The sequence below is a fragment of the Crinia signifera genome, chromosome 6 (assembly GCF_055691185.1).
Source record: "Crinia signifera chromosome 6, ASM5569118v1, whole genome shotgun sequence".
NCBI lineage: Eukaryota > Metazoa > Chordata > Amphibia > Anura > Myobatrachidae > Crinia > Crinia signifera.
This window is the reverse complement of record NC_139222.1, coordinates 252,677,527-252,701,783: the sequence shown is the minus strand read 5'-3', so window position 1 is coordinate 252,701,783 and position 24,257 is coordinate 252,677,527. Positions and strand designations below refer to the sequence as shown.

The 24,257-nt window shown below is 41.0% G+C and overlaps 1 protein-coding gene across 3 annotated transcripts in view; it reads left to right on the top strand.

Annotated features, from left to right (window-relative positions):
- Window positions 1–24,257, top strand: part of CPEB3 (cytoplasmic polyadenylation element binding protein 3) — a 132,186-nt gene that overhangs the window by 73,354 nt on the left and 34,575 nt on the right. For 2 of the 3 annotated variants that reach the window (XM_083149332.1, XM_083149333.1), the window contains 3 exons: window positions 12,720–12,743; window positions 19,094–19,261; window positions 21,082–21,171. In XM_083149332.1, the coding sequence (XP_083005458.1) occupies window positions 12,720–12,743; window positions 19,094–19,261; window positions 21,082–21,171 (282 nt within the window). The remainder of the gene's footprint in view (window positions 1–12,719; window positions 12,744–19,093; window positions 19,262–21,081; window positions 21,172–24,257) is intronic. The other variant, XM_083149334.1, reaches the window with a different exon arrangement.

Genomic DNA, 24,257 nt, shown 5'->3' with positions numbered 1-24,257 from the left:
ACAAAGAAGAAAAAATATATATACATGAAAAAATATATAAATAACGAAAATTCATAAAAAAGACCCAAATTAGGTCTGTGATCTTAAATTCTGTGCAAAATAAATATATATGTCTTATCTGGGACCATATATTTATGGCGAAGATATTGCAAGTTTTTGTATGGGCTGTCACTGTGGGTAACCACAGTGTATGTCACTGTGGTACCAGGCGGTTGTGGCTAATATTTATAAGAATATACAGTTTATGCATATGCGCAACAAATTGAAAAAGATATATTTAGCAATCTGGATATGCATTTAGAAAATGAGTGGAGACATAAACAGTGTGTTCTCTCTGGTCTCCGATCGTTCCTGCTTTTCAGGTCGTGTGTCTCAAGGACAGTGAACGAGCCGAATGAGGGGCTTGATCATAGTAGAGACCAGAATATTGAGAACAGCTTAGAAGGAAGAAAAAGTGGAGATCTGTTGATTTCCAGTGTCCTATGTCACCCCTGTTGGTCAAAGGACCAGCGCAGAGGATCAAGTGGCCACCAGATTCAATGAGAGTCCCCTAATATGGAGAGGATTTCTTTCTGTGCAAATATTTTCATCTATGTTAATACATGTTATGCACCTCCTTCTTAGCATATATTCCTCCTCATATCTGTTTTGTACAATTTCCAGTGCAGATGCACAAGGGAAAGGAAAAAAAGCATAAATCCACTCAAAAATTATTATATATAGCAATCAAGTATCAATCCTGGTTACTTATCTATACAGCGCTTCTGCATCACATGCCACAAATGGCAGCCTCCCCGCCTGTCAGCCTTCCTGCCTGGACGCGCGTTTCGCCTGTGCTTGTTCACCAGTGTCTGTTACATGTCAAACAAACTCTATTTGTACCTCTTTGTTTTCGCGGGGAAACAGCGCTGCTGTTTCTATTGGGCAGTCCCCCTACACGCCTCCTTCGCTCAGTGCAATCGCCGGCAGTCTGCCTGTCGGCGTCTGACGTGTATCACGCAGCGAGTGTTTGCATGATCACCATGGAAACGCTCCGTTTCGTGCTTGGTCAGGTGACCTGCGTCACCATCTCCAATCCTAGCAGCCGCTTGTGTCCGGAGTCTCCTACGTATATATGTGGTCACGTCATGTTTGTATCATTGTTGCCTAGGAACCTTGGACACAGTCTTCTACTGAGCATTCTGGTAACGTGATTCGGGGCTAAATATCTGCTGTATTGGTAATCCCGCACGCCTAGGTGATTGTATATCTTGCTTCTATCACTCTCTTTATCGAAATAGTCAGATAGTAGGCTTGATATTAGGTACCGTTCATGTCTTAATTGGTTATGGCTAACTAGCTAAGTTTCTCTCTCTCCATTTATTTTTTGGCTTTACCGTTTGTATATGACAATGATATTGCCTAATGCAAGGTTTCCTTTCTCAATGTTTTAAAATAAGTAAGTTTTTGCATCCTCTTGAATCCTCTTGAATCAATTTTATTGCTGACCTTCTATGCTTAGATTGAATTTGATTTTAACTGTTTACAGCAATTTTTGCAGCTATATATCGATTCATCGTACAGTTTCTGTTCTTAATAGTATTATTAGTGTTGTGGTCTCTATTTATCTGATTTTATTAGAGTACGACTCCATGTGCTTCCTACAGGTGCTATGCAGATGTGAAAAAATATGAAAAAATATATATATGTAGAGATAATGACAATTGCATAAATTAAATAAAAAGGATAACAGTATTCATAATGTCGTTGAAAGCATTATTCATTGATGGTTAGTAGCTATGAACTTGAGGAAAAAATAATTTATATATATAACAATAGTTTATCGTTGCTAGAAAAAAGGGTGATAAGTGAAAAGAGTTTTTTGTCAAGAAATGACATACCTATAAGTGTAAATATGTGCCAAAGGTGCAAAACAATAAAATATGAAAATATAGAATTGTGGGGCTATCCTTGCCACTATTGGGAGGCAAAGCTTATTGCCTCAGTTTCTGTGTTTAAGAAAAGAAGAAAGAATAGTTATATATAAACTACTCTTATATGGTGTCTGTGTTTACCATGTGCTTTACGTGCTCCTCATACGCATGTTTATAAAGAAAGGGGGGAAAGCATCTAGTCAAGAAAAGTTGTGTTATTCCTGAGTGCCCAATACAGAGTGTCTAGTTATAGTGGTGCGTGAAATCCTACCAAGATAAAATGTCTATGAATGGACTCCTACATAGATTAATGTCACATTTCACTTTCGCTAAAGTTTACCATCAGGAGGGTTATCATGGATGGTAATTTTGTAAGGCTGTACAGTTAAAGCTACATTTCGTGTCAAAGCTGTTTACAAAAATGTTTGGTAATTAATGTACTCATTGAGTCCATGGGGTGATAGGGCATTCATCACTACCACAGACATCATAAAAACTCATTCAGGGGAACCAAAGTCATTGGCCTTGAGCGAGTAAAACTAGGCATCAGAGGGGGAGACCTCCAGAAAAACATACTACAGAAGGAGAGTGAATGGACCTTCCGGCTGAATGCCCTATCACCCCATGGACTCAATGAGTACATTAATTACCAAACATTTTTGTAAACCGCTTTGACACGAAATGTAGCTTTAACTGTACAGCCTTACAAAATTACCATCCATGATAACCCTCCTGATGGTGAACTTTAGCGAAAGTGAAATGTGACATTAATCTATGTAGGAGTCCATTCATAGACATTTTATCTTGGTAGGATTTCACGCACCACTATAACTAGACACTCTGTATTGGGCACTCAGAAATAACACAACTTTTCTTGACTAGATGCTTTCCCCCCTTTCTTTATAAACATGCGTATGAGGAGCACGTAAAGCACATGGTAAACACAGACACCATATAAGAGTAGTTTATATATAACTATTCTTTCTTCTTTTCTTAAACACAGAAACTGAGGCAATAAGCTTTGCCTCCCAATAGTGGCAAGGATAGCCCCACAATTCTATATTTTCATATTTTATTGTTTTGCACCTTTGGCACATTTTTACACTTATAGGTATGTCATTTCTTGACAAAAAACTCTTTTCACTTATCACCCTTTTTTCTAGCAACGATAAACTATTGTTATATATATAAATTATTTTTTCCTCAAGTTCATAGCTACTAACCATCAATGAATAATGCTTTCAACGACATTATGAATACTGTTATCCTTTTTATTTAATTTATGCAATTGTCATTATCTCTACATATATATATTTTTTCATATTTTTTCACATCTGCATAGCACCTGTAGGAAGCACATGGAGTCGTACTCTAATAAAATCAGATAAATAGAGACCACAACACTAATAATACTATTAAGAACAGAAACTGTACGATGAATCGATATATAGCTGCAAAAATTGCTGTAAACAGTTAAAATCAAATTCAATCTAAGCATAGAAGGTCAGCAATAAAATTGATTCAAGAGGATTCAAGAGGATGCAAAAACGAAGTCATTTTAAAACATTGAGAAAGGAAACCTTGCATTAGGCAATATCATTGGCATATACAAACGGTAAAGCCAAAAAATAAATGGAGAGAGAGAAACTTAGCTAGTTAGCCATAACCAATTAAGACATGAACGGTACCTAATATCAAGCCTACTATCTGACTATTTCGATAAAGAGAGTGATAGAAGCAAGATATACAATCACCTAGGCGTGCGGGATTACCAATACAGCAGATATTTAGCCCCGAATCACGTTACCAGAATGCTCAGTAGAAGACTGTGTCCAAGGTTCCTAGGCAACAATGATACAAACATGACGTGACCACATATATACGTAGGAGACTCCGGACACAAGCGGCTGCTAGGATTGGAGATGGTGACGCAGGTCACCTGACCAAGCACGAAACGGAGCGTTTCCATGGTGATCATGCAAACACTCGCTGCGTGATACACGTCAGACGCCGACAGGCAGACTGCCGGCGATTGCACTGAGCAAAGGAGGCGTGTAGGGGGACTGCCCAATAGAAACAGCAGCGCTGTTTCCCCGCGAAAACAAAGAGGTACAAATAGAGTTTGTTTGACATGTAACAGACACTGGTGAACAAGCACAGGCGAAACGCGCGTCCAGGCAGGAAGGCTGACAGGCGGGGAGGCTGCAATTTGTGGCATGTGATGCAGAAGCGCTGTATAGATAAGTAACCAGGATTGATACTTGATTGCTATATATAATAATTTTTGAGTGGATTTATGCTTTTTTTTTCCTTTCCCTTGTGCATCTGCACTGGAAATTGTACAAAACAGATATTAGGAGGAATATATGCTAAGAAGGAGGTGCATAACATGTATTAACATAGATGAAAATATTTGCACAGAAAGAAATCCTCTCCATATTAGGGGACTCTCATTGAATCTGGTGGCCACTTGATCCTCTGCGCTGGTCCTTTGACCAACAGGGGTGACATAGGACACTGGAAATCAACAGATCTCCACTTTTTCTTCCTTCTAAGCTGTTCTCAATATTCTGGTCTCTACTATGATCAAGCCCCTCATTCGGCTCGTTCACTGTCCTTGAGACACACGACCTGAAAAGCAGGAACGATCGGAGACCAGAGAGAACACACTGTTTATGTCTCCACTCATTTTCTAAATGCATATCCAGATTGCTAAATATATCTTTTTCAATTTGTTGCGCATATGCATAAACTGTATATTCTTATAAATATTAGCCACAACCGCCTGGTACCACAGTGACATACACTGTGGTTACCCACAGTGACAGCCCATACAAAAACTTGCAATATCTTCGCCATAAATATATGGTCCCAGATAAGACATATATATTTATTTTGCACAGAATTTAAGATCACAGACCTAATTTGGGTCTTTTTTATGAATTTTCGTTATTTATATATTTTTTCATGTATATATATTTTTTCTTCTTTGTCACATATCAATTAAAAATTAACATCAGCCAGGCTATCAATGTATCTCATGGGAGAATATCCCTACATTGAGATTATATCTGACCGAGGCTGATACATATATACCTTTACCTTTATCTTGATTTATATTTTTTATTTTATTATCTTTCACTTATATTTACATAAATTTCTCTGATACTGTGACAAAGCTTATTTCTGCCTTGTCATACAATCAGCAAAAGCAATACTCGTTTCCTCTCCCCCCTTCCCCTTTCCTTTTTCTCATTAGACTTTATTAATAACCCTATTAGTTTTGGAGGTTTTTGTAGTGAGTTCTATATTTTAACGTATACCAATTAAAATTTATATATTTTAAATTCAAGTTGTGCCCCAACAAAGAGAGTCATCTTTTTTCTCCTCTTGTATAAAAGCACTGATGTTCTACACTTTTGCACATGCACCGGACCCGTACTGCACATGTGCGGTAGGGTACTGTGTCGTTGGACGCGCTATGGCTTCACACTGGCAGCCGTTTTCCCTAATTGCATGCATATTGCCACCATATTAGAGGAGTGACAAGGCCATCATCATTGCAAGGTGGAGATTTCCTGGCGCTTATGTAGGAACTGCTGTTTCCGGCTTGTGCAGTATTGTGGGTGATGCAGCTGGCCAATAGCCTTGCAGGTGTTCCAATGCATTGCTATGGGATATAGTATGAACCACTAATGCAAGCACGAGATTTCTACATATGCCAGATGTCTCCTGCAGTATTACCATACAATTGTATCACTGCTGCTTCCAAGCGAGCAGGAAAGATGCACTCTCCAACCACATCTAAATCTACATCTATTTGGAATTTATACTAGATGCCGCTCACATTCCAGAATTGGTAAAGAATATAATTTAGAATAAGGACCATTCATCTCTGTACTTTGCATAAACCCTGTGTGTACAAAGCCTGAACGCTCATTCACGCAGACATTTCACCTATTCTGCCCACATTCTTCCACACTGTTACATTGATCCCTATTAGTACAAGTGTGATCATCCCATTCGATGACCGTAGCCGCACATGAGAAGGAAAAAAAAAAACGACCCCTTAACTAAACCCTACTGGCTTATTATAAATAATAAGTATAAAAAAAAAAAACATTTCAACCGTGTTCCAAAAGAGAATCACTATGTAGATTTAAATTTGCAAATTTGTCCTGAAGTTCTTAGTCATTGTTCTTTTTGACATTTTGAGTTCTTCGTATGGTTTTAAGTTTTGTCACAGAGCATTTATTATTATTATGTAGACAGAGCAACTTCTTTTTTCTTCTTTCGCACAATTGATGTTCCACTTAAGGGATGCAAGACGTGCTCTTCGGGCCTTTGATGTGTTATCGTAACAATTCAGCACTCTGAATTTTCACAGTTTTCTCTGTTGGCTGGTTTATAGTGATAAGCCCCAGCCACAGATTTTCTTTTTCTCCAAGCCCCTAGGACAGCTCAGTTTTTCTTCATTATTTTATCTTTATATAACATGCCTTTCGCAGGACTTTTTTTATGAACCTGCTCCAAAGAAAGTCTCAAATTATTTTAGGTCCATTTTTTTTTTGTACTATAGTATTTTTTTTGTTTTAATTGTTGATGTACTTTTTTTAAATGCAGGATGTAGTTGGAAGTTTTTTGCTCTTTCGGCAGATAATTTTTTTTCCCATACAGACAGCTATAAATATATATTTGGTGACATATTAATAGCAGGGTTCTGCAGCTTTTTAGACTTCTAAAACTAGCTTTGCTCTTAAGCATCCCTACAGGCTGTAAAATTTGAGATAACTTCATTTAAATTGAATATTTTATAGTTTATTGCATTGACTTTATATGGAGAAGGAGTGGTTGACCTGTGGATTCTATATAGTTTCAAACCCCCATAAATATCATTAACAAATTTTGAAGTGAATGTGAAGTGAACGCAATTCACAATATTTATTGCACTTGGGCTAAAGGCCTTATATATTGAATTGTAAGTTATAGCTTTGGGTTGTTCTTTTGGCCTCCTCTTGATTGTTTTTTTTAGCTGGATAAAATACTAGTGTAGATTTCCAAATGTGGTTCTCAAGGCACCCTAATGTTTTAAGTACCAATGCTTGTGCACAGGTAACTCAAGCAGGAGGAGCTTGCAGGTGCACACTAAATATAAATGCTGAACCAATTAATATCTTTGCTATATTGCATTTATGAGGTTCTTAGCATAATGATGGCCATTATTATGGGCTTGTCCACCGCGTCCAGGTCACCTCAATCGGACAAGTCACTAGCACAGGTAACTTAGTCAGTTTGATTTAACCTTCTGTGCTGAGCCATGGATATGCTCGAAACCTGGACTTTTTGGGGCACCTTGATCACCGCGTTTGGGAAACCCTGTGCTATAGCATTCAGGAACTACTTGGTGGAATCTTGGAGCCATTGAATATGGGCATGCGAGCATTGGCAGAATCCTAAATTACTGGACAATCATGTTAGTACTAGATAGGGACTACAGATATTACTGACTTGTGGTCATCTTCTGGTTGTATTTACCAATGGAACACCATTGTGTTTTCCATACCCCAATATTTGATGTGGCAGAACGCAGGTTGGTCTAGTCCTTTGAGTATTTCTATGGGTGCATGGTCATCATGACAAACATGTACTTGTACAGACATTTTTAAAATAATAAGACCAACAACTGTTAAAATGCTTTAAGTAGTGTTACAATCTCTCTGAATGCCAGAGCTGTCATTGCCAGGTCCTCTCCATTTCCCCTTTAAAACTTGCCCGTCCCAGTTTTATTCTCTGATGGGATATAGATTGGTTCAATCCTAGAATTGTGTTTTTTATTCTCTGATCGGACAGAATAGTTTATGCTTAGAAGTATTTTTGTACTCTGATATAATGCAGGTTACTACTGTGGATATGTTATGCTAGATTGGGTAAAGGTCTAGTCCTACGACAGTCCTAATGAAAATCTGCAATATATTTATATGATGACCTTTCAATAAAACCTTAGCTATCAGATGTGTATGTTTCTGAAGCATAGTCTATTATATCTGTGAATAGTATTTTAGAGATGTTTTTTTTTTCTTTTGAAATAAGATTGTGTTTCAGAGGCAGCAAACCAGTTTGACTTCAGCTATTGTTGATCTGCAAGTACTGGCACAACAATGTTTGCATGTCGCTCAACAGCTAGAGAGGATTTGCCTGCCTAAGCGAATTAGTGTGATGTGGAACTCCTCTGTGGGGTGACATTTACTAAGCTGGCTTGTGAATTACATTATTCCCACGGTTTCTCATTGTTAACGGCAGGGATGCTCTGGAACTTCCTTGGCGGAAACAAGATGTTTTCATTTGGGGTGGGGTTAAGTGCCCTATATTACATATTAAACATTGCCCTGCAAAAGGTCTGAGCTGGCACAGGAGCTTACCAGTGAGTGCTGGTCATTCTAGCAAATTTGGCGTTGAGAGCACCTATTATTTTACATACATAGCATAATTAGACCTCAAAAGTGTATTTACCTGTTATAATTCACTGTCCACTTTTGACTAGATATCCAACTGGCGCTCGATTGGCATTTACACGCAAGTGGAGTTGAAACAGCATGTGAAACGCATTGTAAATGTTTTACTTGTCTGTGGGAGAGTGTTGGAGGATATTAACCTCCAATTTTTTTTAAAACCTGTATTAGATGCAGTGAATGGGACAGGCAGGGTTAGGTAGTTCTCCTGAATGGGGAGGGTGTGGTCTTCAGTTGAGATCCATAATTGTGTGTTCTAGGACTTATGGTGCCCACACGGTTAGATGTGTTCTAGGTGCGTTTTGAGCTGTACAATGTGTTTGCGATTTGAACTTTATATACTATGCTATTTGAACGGCATAAGATTTTAACTACATAAGATTTGGACAAGACTGTAATATGTAATTTAAATATGTAAATTGTGGAGTGCGATTTGAACTAGACATGCTGATATATACCGGTAGTACAAAAATACCTGCATTGTGATATGGACTACATGGCATCGCAATGCAGAATTAATACAGAGTGGTATGAACTTGACACGGTGCAATTTGAACTTAAAAAGTTCAAATTGCATGTGAGATTCGCACCGTGTGTGGGCAGTGTGAACGTGTAACCCGGGTCCCGTTCACTGGACCACGCATCGTACCCGAGGGGGATGTGAACCTATATCCGATTTCTCTGCCCGATCCATCGGGATCAGGTAAAATCGGCCTGAATTGGGCAAGTGTATGGGCAACCTAAGGTAAGAGGATAAAACAAGTGGAATCCTTTATTTCCAGCAAATATGTTGTTATTATTATTATTAATAATAATAATAATAATAATAATAATATTATGATTCCTGCAGTCATCGACTGCATCTTGTTTCATGGACACTGAGCAGGGTAATGGATTTTACCTTGGGGATGGGGTTCGCCAAGTCTGGAGCTGCAGACTAAAATCCTTGTCATGTCCTTTTCAGGACTGAATTTATTACTAAGCTAATTGAGCACCTGCCACTATATATCTTTACTTAAGGCAGATTTGTTGAATGGCAATAAGTCACAGACAGAGGTTTAGACCATTTCAGCCAACTCGTGGCTAATTGGAGCTCCCAAATAGAGTTTATTCATTCTTCATATATTAAACTTTTAATTGCGGCCACAGTTGTCCTTTCACTTCCTATGATGATACCTGATGGGGACTGCTGTCAGCAGCTGTTTCATCTACTCTTTAGGAAATGCTAATGGCACTGTTATTTCAGGTTATGCAGTATGTGCTTGAAGATAACAGGAAAATGTATAGCGCCTATTACCTTATCTATCTGTTAACGGATGAGTAGCATAGAAATGTCTACAGACTTAATACCATTTTGTGTACAAATTGAAATATAACCCACTAAATAGCCTTTTTTGCCTGGTAGTTATTCATGTGTCGTTTTTTTTTTTTGCACATTTTATTTATGACCTGCGTGAACCGAAGTGTTAAATGCCAGCGCTGCCAGCTTAATAGACTATTAATAAAACTGCAGGATTACTTAGCTTTCGTCTGAATTGTTAAAAGATTTACAAAGTTATTAAGCCTGCGGGAGTTAGTGGTAGAATGTTTTTCTTTTTGTTGGAAGATTAATTCTAAATGAATACAGTTTTATTAACCCAACAGCGAAGAACAAGTCTGAAAATGATTTAATAGAAGACACATGTAAATGTAAGATTTCCAGCATGCTCTGGAGAAAAACGCAGGTCTGCGATTGGCTGAGAAGGCATGACCTCAGCTGAGCTATTGATTGTGCTTGATGCGCAATTTGATTCATAATAGATGCTTGAATAAAATTTTTTTTTAAATTATTCTTATAAAAATTCAAATTCTTTTTTTTTTTTTAAATATGGTTCTAATTTAATAATACAAGTAAATCCATAGATAGAATGTAGATTTTCAAAAAAGTGACTTCTGGGTGGTTGTTTTTTTAAAGCGGCAATAATTAAAAGGTGAAAGAATTTGTTGCTGCTTTAAAAATACGGAAAAAATCCATTCCCAAGATCTGATCAAAACCCCATTTATTAACGCATAGGTTTTATTTAATTTAAATATAATAATCAGCATTTTATTCAACACCTCAATTCATTTCATATAGGGTGGAACTCTTGGCTGAGTTTACCACATTATTGGGGAGATATTTGAAAATGTCCTACGATTAAAGATCCTTTAATTGATAGCACCCAGATATAAAACAAATAGAAGTGTTAAGTGTACCAAACTCTCCATATTATCTGTAGCGGGGACCGGAATGGTGGAGCAGAAGCGCTGTCAGGTGGCGGAGCTCTGCAGCAGTTGAATTTGAAACACTGGACGGCCCTCTGATTGGCTGAGAGAGAGCTCTCTCTCAGCCAATCAGAGGGCCACCCAGTGGTGAAAATATTTTTTTCCGATTCTGGCGCCACTGCGGAAACCCAGCTCTCCTTCACAGCTCTGCTGCTCCACCACTCCAGTCCCTGCTCCACCACCAACGCTCTGGTTCCCGCTCCCCAAACCCGCCGCTGATTGCATTCGGGCAATCGCAATTCGATAAATATGTGCAGGACATTATATTTTTCGGTGGGCCTGCGCCTCGCATCGGGGGACCCTTTATTCATACAATCCGATTCATGGCACAGATGCGGTTGAAATAAAAGGATTGTATGCAATATCGCCCTAGTGTATAGGTGCCCATACACTGTACAACTGCTGAGTGCAATGAGATGCGTGCTCCTGTACAAATCTCATCGCACTGCTCAAAATGTATGTGCTGCACATACTTTTTGAACGAGAATGCACTGCTCAAAATGTATGTGCTGCACATACTTTTTGAACGAGAATGCATTTCATTGCATTTCAAAACGTTTGTGATGCGATCTAGTCCAAATTGCATAAAATTGCCACACTGCACCTATTGGGTGTCGCTGTCCTTTTAAAAAATGTGCAGTGTACTGTTTTATATAGAATGCCAAGTTTTCTGTCATTTGCAGATTCTCTTCTCAAGATTATCTTTTAGCTTAGCGAGCTGTAACTGATGTTAAGATCCTAAATCCATGGGGCAATTTGCATTTACTGGATAATCAGTTATACACCGTTCTATTCATTTACAATTCCATGGGACAAAAATATATTGGCTTGTAGGATCAATGTGCAATGTGTCTCACTCATTATGAGGCTGGATTATTAAACTATCTGTTTTTGGTTCTGTATGTGCCAAAGTAATATAACATTTAATAAATGTACTATTTGGTGTGTCCCCTTCATTTTTGCTTGATGAGTTTTGTAGCTAAAATCTGTAATTTCTGACGCATCGATCCAACCTGTTTATTTCATTATGCAATGTACCATCCTGACTGCTTTTTTATACTCCGGCCTGTGTATCTGTGCTTTTATTGATGTAAGAGGTGTTGAGTTTCTTAAAGTGTTAAATGCTGTACTAAGAAAAATGTTGTTTCGCAACTTTTTGTATGGTTTGGTGATGGCCCCTATACATTAGGCAAGTCGGATCTAATTTCTCCTGAGCTGCCCTGGAGAAATCACTAGGATTTGGCACTTGATGTGCCATTTTTTACATGGGATAAATCACATTCGATTTATCCCATGTAAAATTCCCGGGGAGCTGCGGGGGCCTATATTAGATTTTTTTTAATTCTGCCACCACTGTCCGCAGTGTTTGCTCACTCAGCGCTTCCTGGACACTGAGGAGTGCCTGCTCCGCCGCTGCACCCACAGCCCCCAGGTGCTTCACGCAGTCCAGACCCTGGACCCCACACTGCCCAGGTATTTTTTTTTTCGTGCAGACTGTCCGCCCACCACGACCCTGCAACCCGCAGCCGCGGGGTGTTTCGTGCCCTCTTTACATAGGTGTGTCCCATCGGTGCTTCACCGCAGGCAAACGCCTACGGATCGGACCAACACATCGTGGGTGCTAAAATGAAGCCGCGATGTGCAGCTGATGGGTCCGATCCAACAGCTTGAACCTGCAGCAGGAGCGATCTGTAGGATCCGACCGGATGCCAAACACATGCAATTTGAGCTGATTTCTCGGCCCGATCCAGCAGAATTGGGCGAAATCAGCCCAAATCGGATAAGTGTATGGGCACTTTAACCTGCAAATATATGCTATTTGTGTTAACAGAAAATTTACATGCTAGACTTTGGTAGACATTAAGCATGGTTGCTTTTAAAACCCGCGGCAGCTCCAGCCTTAACGCATTTATCGTGCTGAAAACACAGAGATGAATTTGTGCCATTGTTTATCTATGTTAATTCTTCCAACTTTTCCTCTGTTTTCATGCAGCCAGGAGCTATGGTCGTAGACGAGGTAAATACACTGTGACTTGTTTGGGTTGTTTTCCTTGACAAAATCAGAGGGATAAAAGAATAAAAATCATAAATATTCAATCTTTTGCATTTTTTTGTGATTTGTATTTTTTTTCAATGATGCGTTAACTCGTCGGGGATGATAAGTAGGTCCTAATGATTTTTTTTTAAATCCTTTTTATGATGATCTTTAATTTTTATATTTTGGAATTTTAGTTTTGAATGAATTATTCTACACTTCATTGTGCGGTTATGTAATCTACTAACCCTTGGCTTTGGATCGTTTCAGCATAGGTTTGAAAATTAATAAAACCATTGTACGTTTCCGTAACCTTGTACAAGCACTATTATGTTTTTTTAATTCTTCTTTTGAGTTAAGGTATATTCTAATGCATGCCTGTTAAGCCTGCAGTTCTCCAGATGTTTGGAAACTACACATCTCAGCATGCTTTGCCACCATTTTGACATTCCATAACAGTAAAACTGTGGTAGGACTTGTGGTTTCACAACAGCTGGAGGGCCAAACGGTTGGCTAGGCCTGTTCTAATGGGTCTATTCAATTAGGCATGATTTGTGTTCTGTTAGCCGTTCTTATGTCAAACTCAAACTGCAAGTTGCATTTCTGATTCAACTCCAAACTATATATATATATATATATATATATATATATATATATATATATATATATATATATATATATATATATATATATATTCCTCCTATCTCAGATGTCAGTTTTATGGGGGGTCCAGGATGCTTTCCCCACTTTCTCTGTAGAAAAGTTGCACAATGTCGATGTCGCAGTGGCTACTGGGAACTGGCGATTCTAGTTAAATCTGGCATTTTTGTTATGTGCAAATTCACATGATGTTCATTTCAAACTCTTTTGCAAACTTGCGTCTAATTGAATTGACCCCTAAGACCCCGATATTAAGGTTTCCTTATTGAGTTTGATTTATATTTTTTTCAAAACATGTCCTGTAATTTTAGTACATTGACTCCTTACCTGTTTTCAAGTGCTATTCACTAACCTGATCATAAAAGAAATTCATAACAACGTAAGACTATATTACTTTACTTTTTGTCAAATGTTATTTTTCCCCCGTCCGGTTGCAGCCTCACCACCGCTGCCATAGAGGTGACCCATGTGTAATTCTTGCTTCCTCAAAGCATGATAATGTATATATGTGGGCCAATAGAAACCAGCCCTGCAGTGATTAGCACTAACTGCATTCCAACTGTAGCTGGAGATTGTCCGTTCTGAAATGTAACAGGGCTCAGCCCATGACTGACTTTTTCTATGCGTTCAAAAATCCATGTGGTTGACCAATGTCCTGCTCGATGTACAATATTCTCCACCTAGGCTGCCACAGTAGCACATTTGCCTCATTGCAGCAGCGCAAGAATTGCATTACTTCTGTTGCGAGTGTGGAGCTTTGTCAATGGGTCAACATGCACTAGGTCAGGCCTGGCCAATTGTGGCTCTCCACCTGTTATAAAACTTCAAATCCCAGCATGCCCTATTCTAGCATACTCCTTTAGCAAAAATGTGGCAGGGCATGCTGGGACTTGTAGTTTCACAACAATTGGAGAGTTGAAGGTTGGCGAGGCCTGCACTAAGTCGACTTTGACAAAAGGTCAACACAAGCAATGGTTTACACGTGAAAATGCAGACATGAGTTTCTTCGATTTGGGAAGAGTAAAGTGTGCCGAGCACAGCAGTAACGAAGCGAGGCACCTGGTCCGAACTATGGTGTTTACATTGAAGCCAAAAAAAAGTGAACTCCTTTCGATCACTTCTGTGCTTAGTGCATGTTGATTGTCTGGTGTTGACATTTGTTTTTGAGCTAATCCGCTCCCGGTGACAATGGGACAGCTGTATCCCTTTTAGCCATAGACTGGTAACCTCTAAGAGTAGGTGCACCATAAATGTCTGTCCTCTCCATAAGTCAGGCGTTCATCATATTTTCCGTCTTTTTTTTTTAAATCATGCACAGGTGTACATGCACTGTCATCGGGGTATTCAATGTAGGGTCACGACTGTCCCGTTCTCGGACGGCTCGACTGTGATTTTGCAGTTGGGATTCAATGTTCGCCCGGAGAAGGGGGCGTGGCTGCGAGAAGTTTGACGAAACTCGTCGAGCTGCGGCCGGGAGCTCATCCTTTCCCTGCTTATGAAGTCGGGCAAGTTCTGCCGAGATCCCTGTTCAATGCTGTTCCCCCATCAGGAATGGCAGGGCAGGAGATTGAATATCCCCCTTAATCTATTTTTATACATCAGTAATCCACTAGTTATGCCTGCTTCGCACACAAAAGCGCATATGCTTTCAATGTGCCCCTCACTTGTGTTTTATTTTCTGACCATTCGTGGACTCAGATGAGACCTGGAAAACATGGCCTCCACCTGTCTTCCTTTAAACGTCTTCAGGGGTATATGAGCAACATGCCCTTCCTTTTGAAGCAAAGGTCATACATCCAGCTTGCTGCTCCTTTTAATTACTCCATGTAATTCCCCAATGGACACTGGGTATACACTCAAGCAATAAGTTCTGCGGAAAAAAATTATCGGGAATTGTAGATTTTTGGGTATTTATCAGGTGGGGCAAAGGATTTTGTCAACTGGGTCAGTGTTGGAACAGTTGTAGAGTACTGAAGAACCTTTTGCTGCAGGCTCAGTTGGTGCTTCGCTATTACGTCGTCGCTCTCTGACATGGTTTATAAATGAAGGTTATCAAGATGACATGGAGCAAGAGAGACGGCTGATTGGACCGTGCTTTATAGATTGCCACTATTAGGCAGCTAATGTTCTGATCATTCTAAAGGTCATATCATCATTTTTTAATTGGTGTAATTTAATAGTGATGTTATAATTTTTAGAATCTGCAGCTGGCATGTCTGATCGCCAGCGGCGTAAACTGAACGCTCAAAATGTTTTCACTCTGTAGCTGATAACTTTTCCTACAGAGCAAATTACATGATAGAACTGACGCACAGTACATGGCAGAGCTGTTCTGGGTACGTCGGATGTGTCTAGTTCTTTTGTAAATAGATGTACATATCAAATGTGGGCTGTATAAGCGATATATCTGCAAGTGTGCACCCAGCATAGACTTTCTTCTGTACCCAAACAGGAAATCTATGTGTATTAGTGGGGCTAGTGTTAATCACATCTTGGTGAAACCTTTTGTTGCGGGTGGAGTTTTAGGGGGTGGGGAGTACTACCATGTGAAGTAGGTGGGGAGAGGAGGATAGGAGGAGGGAGAGTACTGCTTTGTCCGTCCACACTCTACCTGCTGCCTCATGTCCCGACCATCCCTGCCATGCTCACTTCTTGCCTTCAGGTCTCCTTACCTGCACCTCTTGTCACCTGTCTGTCCGTCCCCCCCCCCCGTCCCCCCCGACTGTAAGCTCCTTGGAGCAGGGCCCTCTTCCCTCCTGTTCTCACAGCCCTTTTCTTGCATTTCAATCACAACTCTTACTCACCTGCCATCTATACCTGCATCTCTTCTCCCGCTCTTCCCTACATCTCAGCTGTATTGTGTACTAAGAATTGTACTGCTAATTGTTACCTGTGCTCCGTTTTAGTTCTGTCGCTGTTATATTTAGTTCTGTGTACCCTGTACCGTACTAATGTGTGCTATATGTACGGCGCTGTGTACCACCTGTGGCGCCTTTATAAATAAAAATGTAGTAATATATGCTTTGTCCCTTTTTAACTTTTCGTGATTAAAAACACAAGCTCTTTGTAAGTGTTACTGGGCAAGTATTCCGTTCCTTGTATTATTCCGACACTGATTTGTGCGTGATCGGAAGGCGGCAATCATTAGGGAACACTGCTGAAATAGACATTTTGTATGGTGGAGGGGAAAGAAGTTTGCAGTTTACTGACCTTCTGTGGGGGGGGGGGTTGTATATTTGAAAACATATTGTAAATGTAGTACCGGTTAATTTCCGTTTGCCGTTGTCATTTTCCACCATGTGTCATTTTCTCTTCTACCTCGTGGTTTGACCATTATATTCCTCCATCCCTGCAGCAGTGTATGCCCAGAATACAGTTCTCATCTGATGATTATTATTAGGCATGTAGAATGTAACTTCCAATCAGTGAAATGGATTACAGGGCACGTGGCTGGTAATTGGATAATCTCCTGCGTTATTACCCCCAGTTGCCCTCAATCATAAATGTGCCCCTATATGTATACTGCATGCCTTAACAGGGACCAAAGCTTTTCGCTGAATAGCAGGGTAAGAGCAGGGCAAGTGCAGTGTTTCCCATGGGGCCCATTGGTGCAGTTATCTGATGTCCAGTCACACAGGCAAGTAGTATAGTTTTACATAGAGAGGGTGGGGTTCAATGGTTCCATTCTTGCAGTATTGGTGTTTTGCAGCCTTACAGTGGCATGTAATATTTAATAATAATAATTATTTATGGCCAGTACACCTGTTGCATGGACATTATGGATGGCTTCTGGGCAGTACACATGGTGCAATGATTAGTAGTATTGTGTGCAAGTCCATCTGGCTGCGCAAAGGAATTATACAATGAGCATAAAATACATACCCACATGGTAAACACCTTGGCATACAGATAATGTTCCACGTGAAGACAGACTGGCTTCTAGTAAGGTCTCTCTTTGTGTTGGAGGTAATCCTAGGGTAGTTCAGAGATATAGCAATGATGACTTAAACCCCATTATACATATATTGTGTTGATGAAGCATAAAATATGTAAAACAAACACAAGTCTACACCTCTATAGTCCTAATAATGTTATTGGTACGGCTATAATATGGTGGTTAAGTTCTGTTCCGGGATGTCCGTATTTTTGAGCCAGTAACGTGTACTTCCAGCTTCTGTTATATCCTCAAGATCTTATGATTTTCAGCAGTGGCGTAACTAAGTTTTGGGCGCCCCCCCGCCGTTAGGGGGAGAGGCGCCCCCCGCCGTTAGAGGGGGAGGCGCCCCCGCCAAGCACCCCCAATCCCCCGCCGCCCATGCAAACCCCCCTCCCCCCGCCGCCCATGCAACCCCCCCCAATCCCCTGCAGCCTTACCTATCGCGCTGGTCCCGGCGGCTCTGTTCTTCTTCTGCTGAGGACCACCACAAAATGGCCGCCCCCATACAGCAGACAGTTTCAGAGAACTGTGTGCTATATGGGGGCGGCCATTTTGTGGTGGTCCTCAGCAGAAGAACGGAGCCGCCAGAGCCAGCGAGATAGGTAAGTCTGCGGGGGATTGGGGGGGGGGGTGTGTAACTATAGCACCGCAGCCCCCCGCGGCCCCACATGCACAGCGCCCCCCCCCCCGCGGTGGCAGGGGCTGCGGTGCTATAGTTGCGCCGCTGATTTTCAGGCAACCTGTGGATCCTATAGTACAGGGGGTCCTCAAACTATTTTGCTCTGGGACCCCATCAGACTATAAAAATAAGTTACACGACCCCAGCAAATTACTGCAGAAGGTCATCACATTCATGTCATGTGTAGACAGCAGGCATCACATACATGGCAGCATTGTGGAGGAGTCTAAAATAACAGACAACTCAACAGATTTATTAAATCACTGACTGACATTAGAAAAGTCATCAGCCTGATGGTCAGCAACATGGAGTCGCGACCCCATGCTGAGACGGTCGGGACCCACTTTGGGGTCAGGACCCACAGTTTGAGAACCGCTGCTATAGTAGGAATGAATGCAGCATATTTGAAAATGTGACAGTTAGTAATGACTGCAGCTGTGCACAACCTGGTGACCTGGTGAATGTGACAGAATGACTACAGCTTTGCACAGCCAGGTGACCTGGTGAATGTGACAGTTAGTAATGACTACAGCTGTGCACCAGCCAGGTGACCTGGGGAATGGGACAGTTAGTAATGACTACAGCTGTGCACCAGCCAGGTGACCTGGGGAATGGGACAGTTAGTAATGACTACAGCTGTGCACTAGATAGGTGATATGGAAAACGTGGACCATGCGTAGATCTCAAGGACCGGATTGGCCACTCCTGGTCTACTCCAACAGAACTGACCCTGGGAAACTTGAATTGAAATGGTTAATTTATCAGATTTATCGGCAAGATTCACACCACTTACCTAGCTGGCACTGTTTTACCTCTGTTTAATTTATACCTCTCTGCTGATGGTCTCCTCTTATTGATTCTCACTACACTCTAATACCACTTTGTGTCCGGTTCTAATCCTATAGTATAGGATGCAGCTGGATAAATAAGAACGAACTCTCTACAAACAATGAAAAAACAATATTGTTGCTTATTAGCAACAATTATGGTATTCGGTTTTATTCATGTTAGTTTTTTCTTTTAAACCTTATAACCGCCATTTCTCTTTTCCTCCAGGTCGGTCCTCGCTATTCCCCTTTGAAGATGGCTTCCTGGGTGATAGCCACGGGGACCAATCCTTGTCGTCTGGTTTGAGTTCTCCAACACACTGTCAGAACGGTGAACGGGTTGAGCGCTACTCGCGGAAGGTGTTTGTCGGGGGATTACCTCCAGATATTGATGAAGGTAATTTCATTTTTAATTCAAAGCAAACACATCTTGTAACTGTGGGCTAGATGTATTAAGCCTGTAGAAGAGATAAAGTGGAGATAAAGTCAAAGGAGACAAAGCAGCGGCCAATAAACTGTGGGGTAGATTTATTAAGCTCGGTGAAGTGATAGAGTATCTTGTTTTTTATCACCGGCCAATCAGCTCCTACCTGTCATTTTTCAAACCAAGCCTGTAACTTCACAGTTAGAAGCTGATTGGCTGGTGATAAAAACCAGACACTTTATCACTTCACCGAGCTTAATAAATCTGCCCCTTTGTTAGCTAACAATTTCAAGTCTTGGCTGGATAGCAGTATATGTGAACCAGTATTGATTCGAACAGCATACCAGAGCAATATTCTTTACAATGGCGTTTAATTTATTAGAAATGTATGTAATATATTCCATACAGTGTTTGTTTACGTGTTTGTATCCTGTTTTAATAAAGTAAAACTGTAGATGTGTCCGCATACATCTATCTAGCCTCCTTGCGTGGTAAACAGGCCTTCTAGTCGTGACACACCATGGTGTGACTTCGTAGTGCCAAGCTTCTTTCCATGTTTACTTTACAATGCAAATAGGATGCATAAGCAGCTTCTGCTGATTAAAACGATATGTATTATACCAATGTTCTGTGTGTGTGACTGTGGGGATATCTGCATACAAAATGATACAGTAGTGTTTTCCGGTAAAACACTGTAACATAACATAACATTTTGCATTCAGATCCAGCTTTGCAAATAAGATGCATTTTAACAAAATAATGTGCATGCAAAGACGTTTGCCACTACCGAGTCACGGTGAGCTCACGTGTTGTGTAACGGGACTTGTAGTGCACAGAGGATACGTTTATGGTGAAACATCTGTAATGCTGGTGAGGGATGGGCAAGGCTTTAGTGCCACTTCATCTATGGAAACTAAGTCCTGAGAGTGCACATTGTGATGGACTGCAGGGCAGGATTCAGAATTGTTAGCCAGGCTGGAATTTTTGCAGATGGACGAAATCATGCTGCACTGCAGGTGGCGCAGATGTGACTCGTGCAGCGAGAGTTAGATTTGAGTGAGGTGTGTTCAAATTGCTAAACTGCAGTGTAGGAATAAAGCAGTCCGTATTACCCTGCACAGAAACAAAATAACTTACCAATATCTAACTCTCTCTACACATGTTACATCTGCCCCACCTGCAGTGCAGCATGGTTTTTGTCCATCTGCAATAATTGCAGCCGCCAACAGGTCTGAATAAGGGCCTGAATGTATACATGCATCCGTGTTGCATGTATGACGGCGTTGATGGTCGTTTTCCAGATATCCAGTTATGGCACACAGTGTCCTCTGTTAGCACCGGCTTCACATGTTTCAGTATAACAGTGTCCGATGTCTTGAACTATAGAAAATCCACTTGAAGCGACCACGGCCAGCCAATGTATAGGGGCCGCCACTGCACAAGAAAAGAAAGTACTTTTGGGGTGCACTGGATATCCGGTTTTGTTTATTATAAAATTTAACTTTTATTATTTCTGGATAAAAGTAAGACATACACTTTATACCAGATTGGCTGCATGGCTCTGAGTCTTGCAGCATGCTAGACATTTCGGGGTTTATTTTGGGTTTGTGTCCATTCTTAAAGTACCTGCAGAAGTGGTTCAGAAACCTTAAACCCATAAATGAAGTCCTTTTTCTTTATTTGTTAAGCCCGCAGAAAGTCTTCCATAAGAGAAATGTACAGAATTGTCTTTTTTTTTTTTTCCTTCTAGTTGTTCATTCTCCATGATTCATTTATTGTGATTTTATTTCCAGACGAGATCACTGCAAGCTTTCGGAGATTTGGTCCTTTGGTGGTGGATTGGCCCCATAAAGCAGAAAGCAAATCTTACTTTCCCCCGAAAGGTAATAAACCTATATATTTCCTTTATATTTTAGAACCTAACTGGAGAGCTGAAGGTGGAAAATGAAGGTTTAAAAAAGAAAAAAAGAATAAAAAAAAATCTACTTTTGCTGATGTCTTAATTACATCATTAATACACATACAAGCAACGTAAACACATTACTCAATGTCTGCTCAAAGTCACAGCAAGAGCAGGATTTGGTCATCTTAACGGCTACCGTAACTGTACAGGAAAGCCAAAGTGCATATTATGGGTGTGTAGTGGATGGGGCACCTGATTGGACGGGAGATTTATTCAGTATACTCCACCCGCCTGTGACTTCCTCCTTCTTCTAGCAGCTTGTAGCAGGGGAAATGCCACTTCTACAGGCCCAAAGCGGGACTATACACTATAGTGAACCACCCTTTAAATTGAAGCTTACTATACACCGACCTAAACATACACACGCACACATACATATACTCTTGTATTCATATTAGGTGACTTTCAGACTGGATTAGGGACAATTAAACTATATTTCTGTATACATATAATCAACTTTTTTAACACATTAGTTGTTTTGGCGCTCAAATAGCAGAATAAAGGCGGGGGGGGGGGGGGGGGTATTCAATGCTGTCTTTCCCGACATCATAGAAGAGGCATCTCTGCAGAAGAGACACAACTAAAAGCTGTCTGGCCCAGTTTGCCGAGAACAGGCATGGACTGTCGAGATCACGGTTGTATCTCTCTACATTCCATGGCCGTATATGTGGCCACACCCCCTTTTTGACAATCGGCAGGCAAGCGGTCTAAAAACGGGCCAGGGTCACGAATGTCAGGATGTCCTGACAGTTGTAATGCTGGATTGAATACCCCCCCTTAGTGTGTAATATATATTATATTGTATAATAAATCCTGGTGTAATATATATATTATATTGTATAACTCCTGGTACCGGTTTGTATGACCCATAGTATATAGTATTTCTGCTGTTTTGGGGCGTTTCTTGTAATTGATCTATTTACTTTGACTCTCTTTGGCTTTTTTATTTGTGTGTCTTAAGTATTGTGCCAATGTAATTTGCATGGAGGCTTCAGGTGCACACTAGTAACAACTTTGCCTACTAGGTTTCCTTTCACTATTTATAAAAAATATTGCTCAGTGTTGAATCACAGGCCACGTGTACACCGCGTCTGTTATCTGTGCCTGTCATGATTCTAATAAGGGAAACAGCTATAAAACCCTCTGCCAGTTGCCCTGTCTATCTCTCAGGAGGTGCTACACAGATGACATATGCCTCAACTGTTGCTGTATATGAGTGGCTGGGTTATTTATCCTCTGTGTTTGCTTACAAAACCAGTCTACCATTCTAGCCAGTTTTACGCACATTGGACCACGTAAGCCCTTTTAAAAGAGGCGGATGGTTTCCTAATCTGTATTTACTAAGGATAGACAGATCTCTGGAGCCAGGCAGCTGTACCGCCCTGCTCACAATTAACTCCATGGAAGTCATTTCTGTAGGATAAAGCACCCAGTAACTCCAGAAAGTTAAATGGGAGAAAACAAATTAGCAAATTTTTAAATATTCTCTTAAATTTAAATTGAAGATAAGTTAATACGTCAGAAGACCTCATTCTCTATCCACACAGGTATACAGTTACACAAAGAATAGGAAGACAGCTAATTATTATTATTTATTTTTTATAAAGGTTAGGTGGAGGGTAATGAAAGCACTAAAGTAGGGGGCATTGTGGTGTACTACCATCAGAGAATAGGGTGAAAGAGAAATGAGATCCTGGAAGATGGGTCTTAAGTGCTGAGAAATATGTTGTCAATCTCAAATTTGGGAGTGGTCAGAGATAAATATTTGGAGCTGGGTCTTGAGAACAGGAGGGGGACCTACAAACCTGATGTAGTGTCACCCACACCTCTATTCCTGATTTGCAGGAGCTATGATTGACACTGGTCATAAACTCTCTCTGGTAAATGTGCCAGATTGTATTAAAGGAGCAGGCCGTTGTATCCAATCCTCAATTAGCTGGCAACTACAACCTTGTAGATGGTATGGTCAGCAGATAAAGAAGGAACCTGTGGAAAAGAATAGTGCATACGTCAGTGCTTTCCCAAATTTTGGAATTGCGACACCCTAGATTGTTAGTATTTTTTTCATGGAACACCTAGGCCAAAAGTTTTGGTACTTGTGTATTAGCAGGGTGCCCAATATGTAGTGGTGTATTCAGAATACCAATACACCACTATGCTGGCTACGTAAACTACGTAACTTACGCAAACTACGTAATTTACGTAGTTGGAGCTGTGCTAATACATAATGGTTCATATCCCCAGTGTCCACGTGGGCGTGGAGTTAATCTTATAAAGTGTGGCGAGCCACCGAGCCCGAAGCGTGGTGAGTGGACACGTATCCGCGTCCCCTCGCGGGGCTCGCCACGCTTCGGGCTCAGTGGCTCGCTGCGTTCGCCACACTTTATAAAATTAACTCCACGCCCATGTGGACACTGGGGTTATGACGTGGATAGTGTAGATATGATTGTGTTACTGGGTGGTGTGTGTGTGTGTGTGTGTGTGTGTGTGTGTGTACAGTGCATTATACTTACCGTGAACGATGTCCCCGGCGGCAGCGTTCACCACCGGCACTCGGCTCCCAGCACTGGTGTCCTCCATGACAGTCCCCGGCAGCAGCAATGTACGCAATTAGCGTAGTGCCGCTGTGGGAGCAGGGAAACCATGTGATGCTCCCCCAGCAGCAGTACGCTGAATGACTGTCATTGTTGCCGCCCCAGGAAGCGTTCCCCCCCCCGGCTGTATCTCCCGCCGCCCGCCCTAAGTTTGCACATATTAGCAGGGCACCCGGCTAGGCTTTGCTGACAACGTAGCCTAAGGTACGTTGTCAGCGTAGCGTAGCCGAGCGCCCTGCTAATACATAGGTACCAAATTTTCTTATTGAGAAATTCAGAAATAATATTAAATTTAAGTAAATTATTTTTTATGTCATACTTATGTGTTGAGGGACCGCAGTTACTTCTGTTCGTCCACACATCCTGATTTGAACCCACAAGCACTGGTCCTTTACCACCAACCCAGGGCACC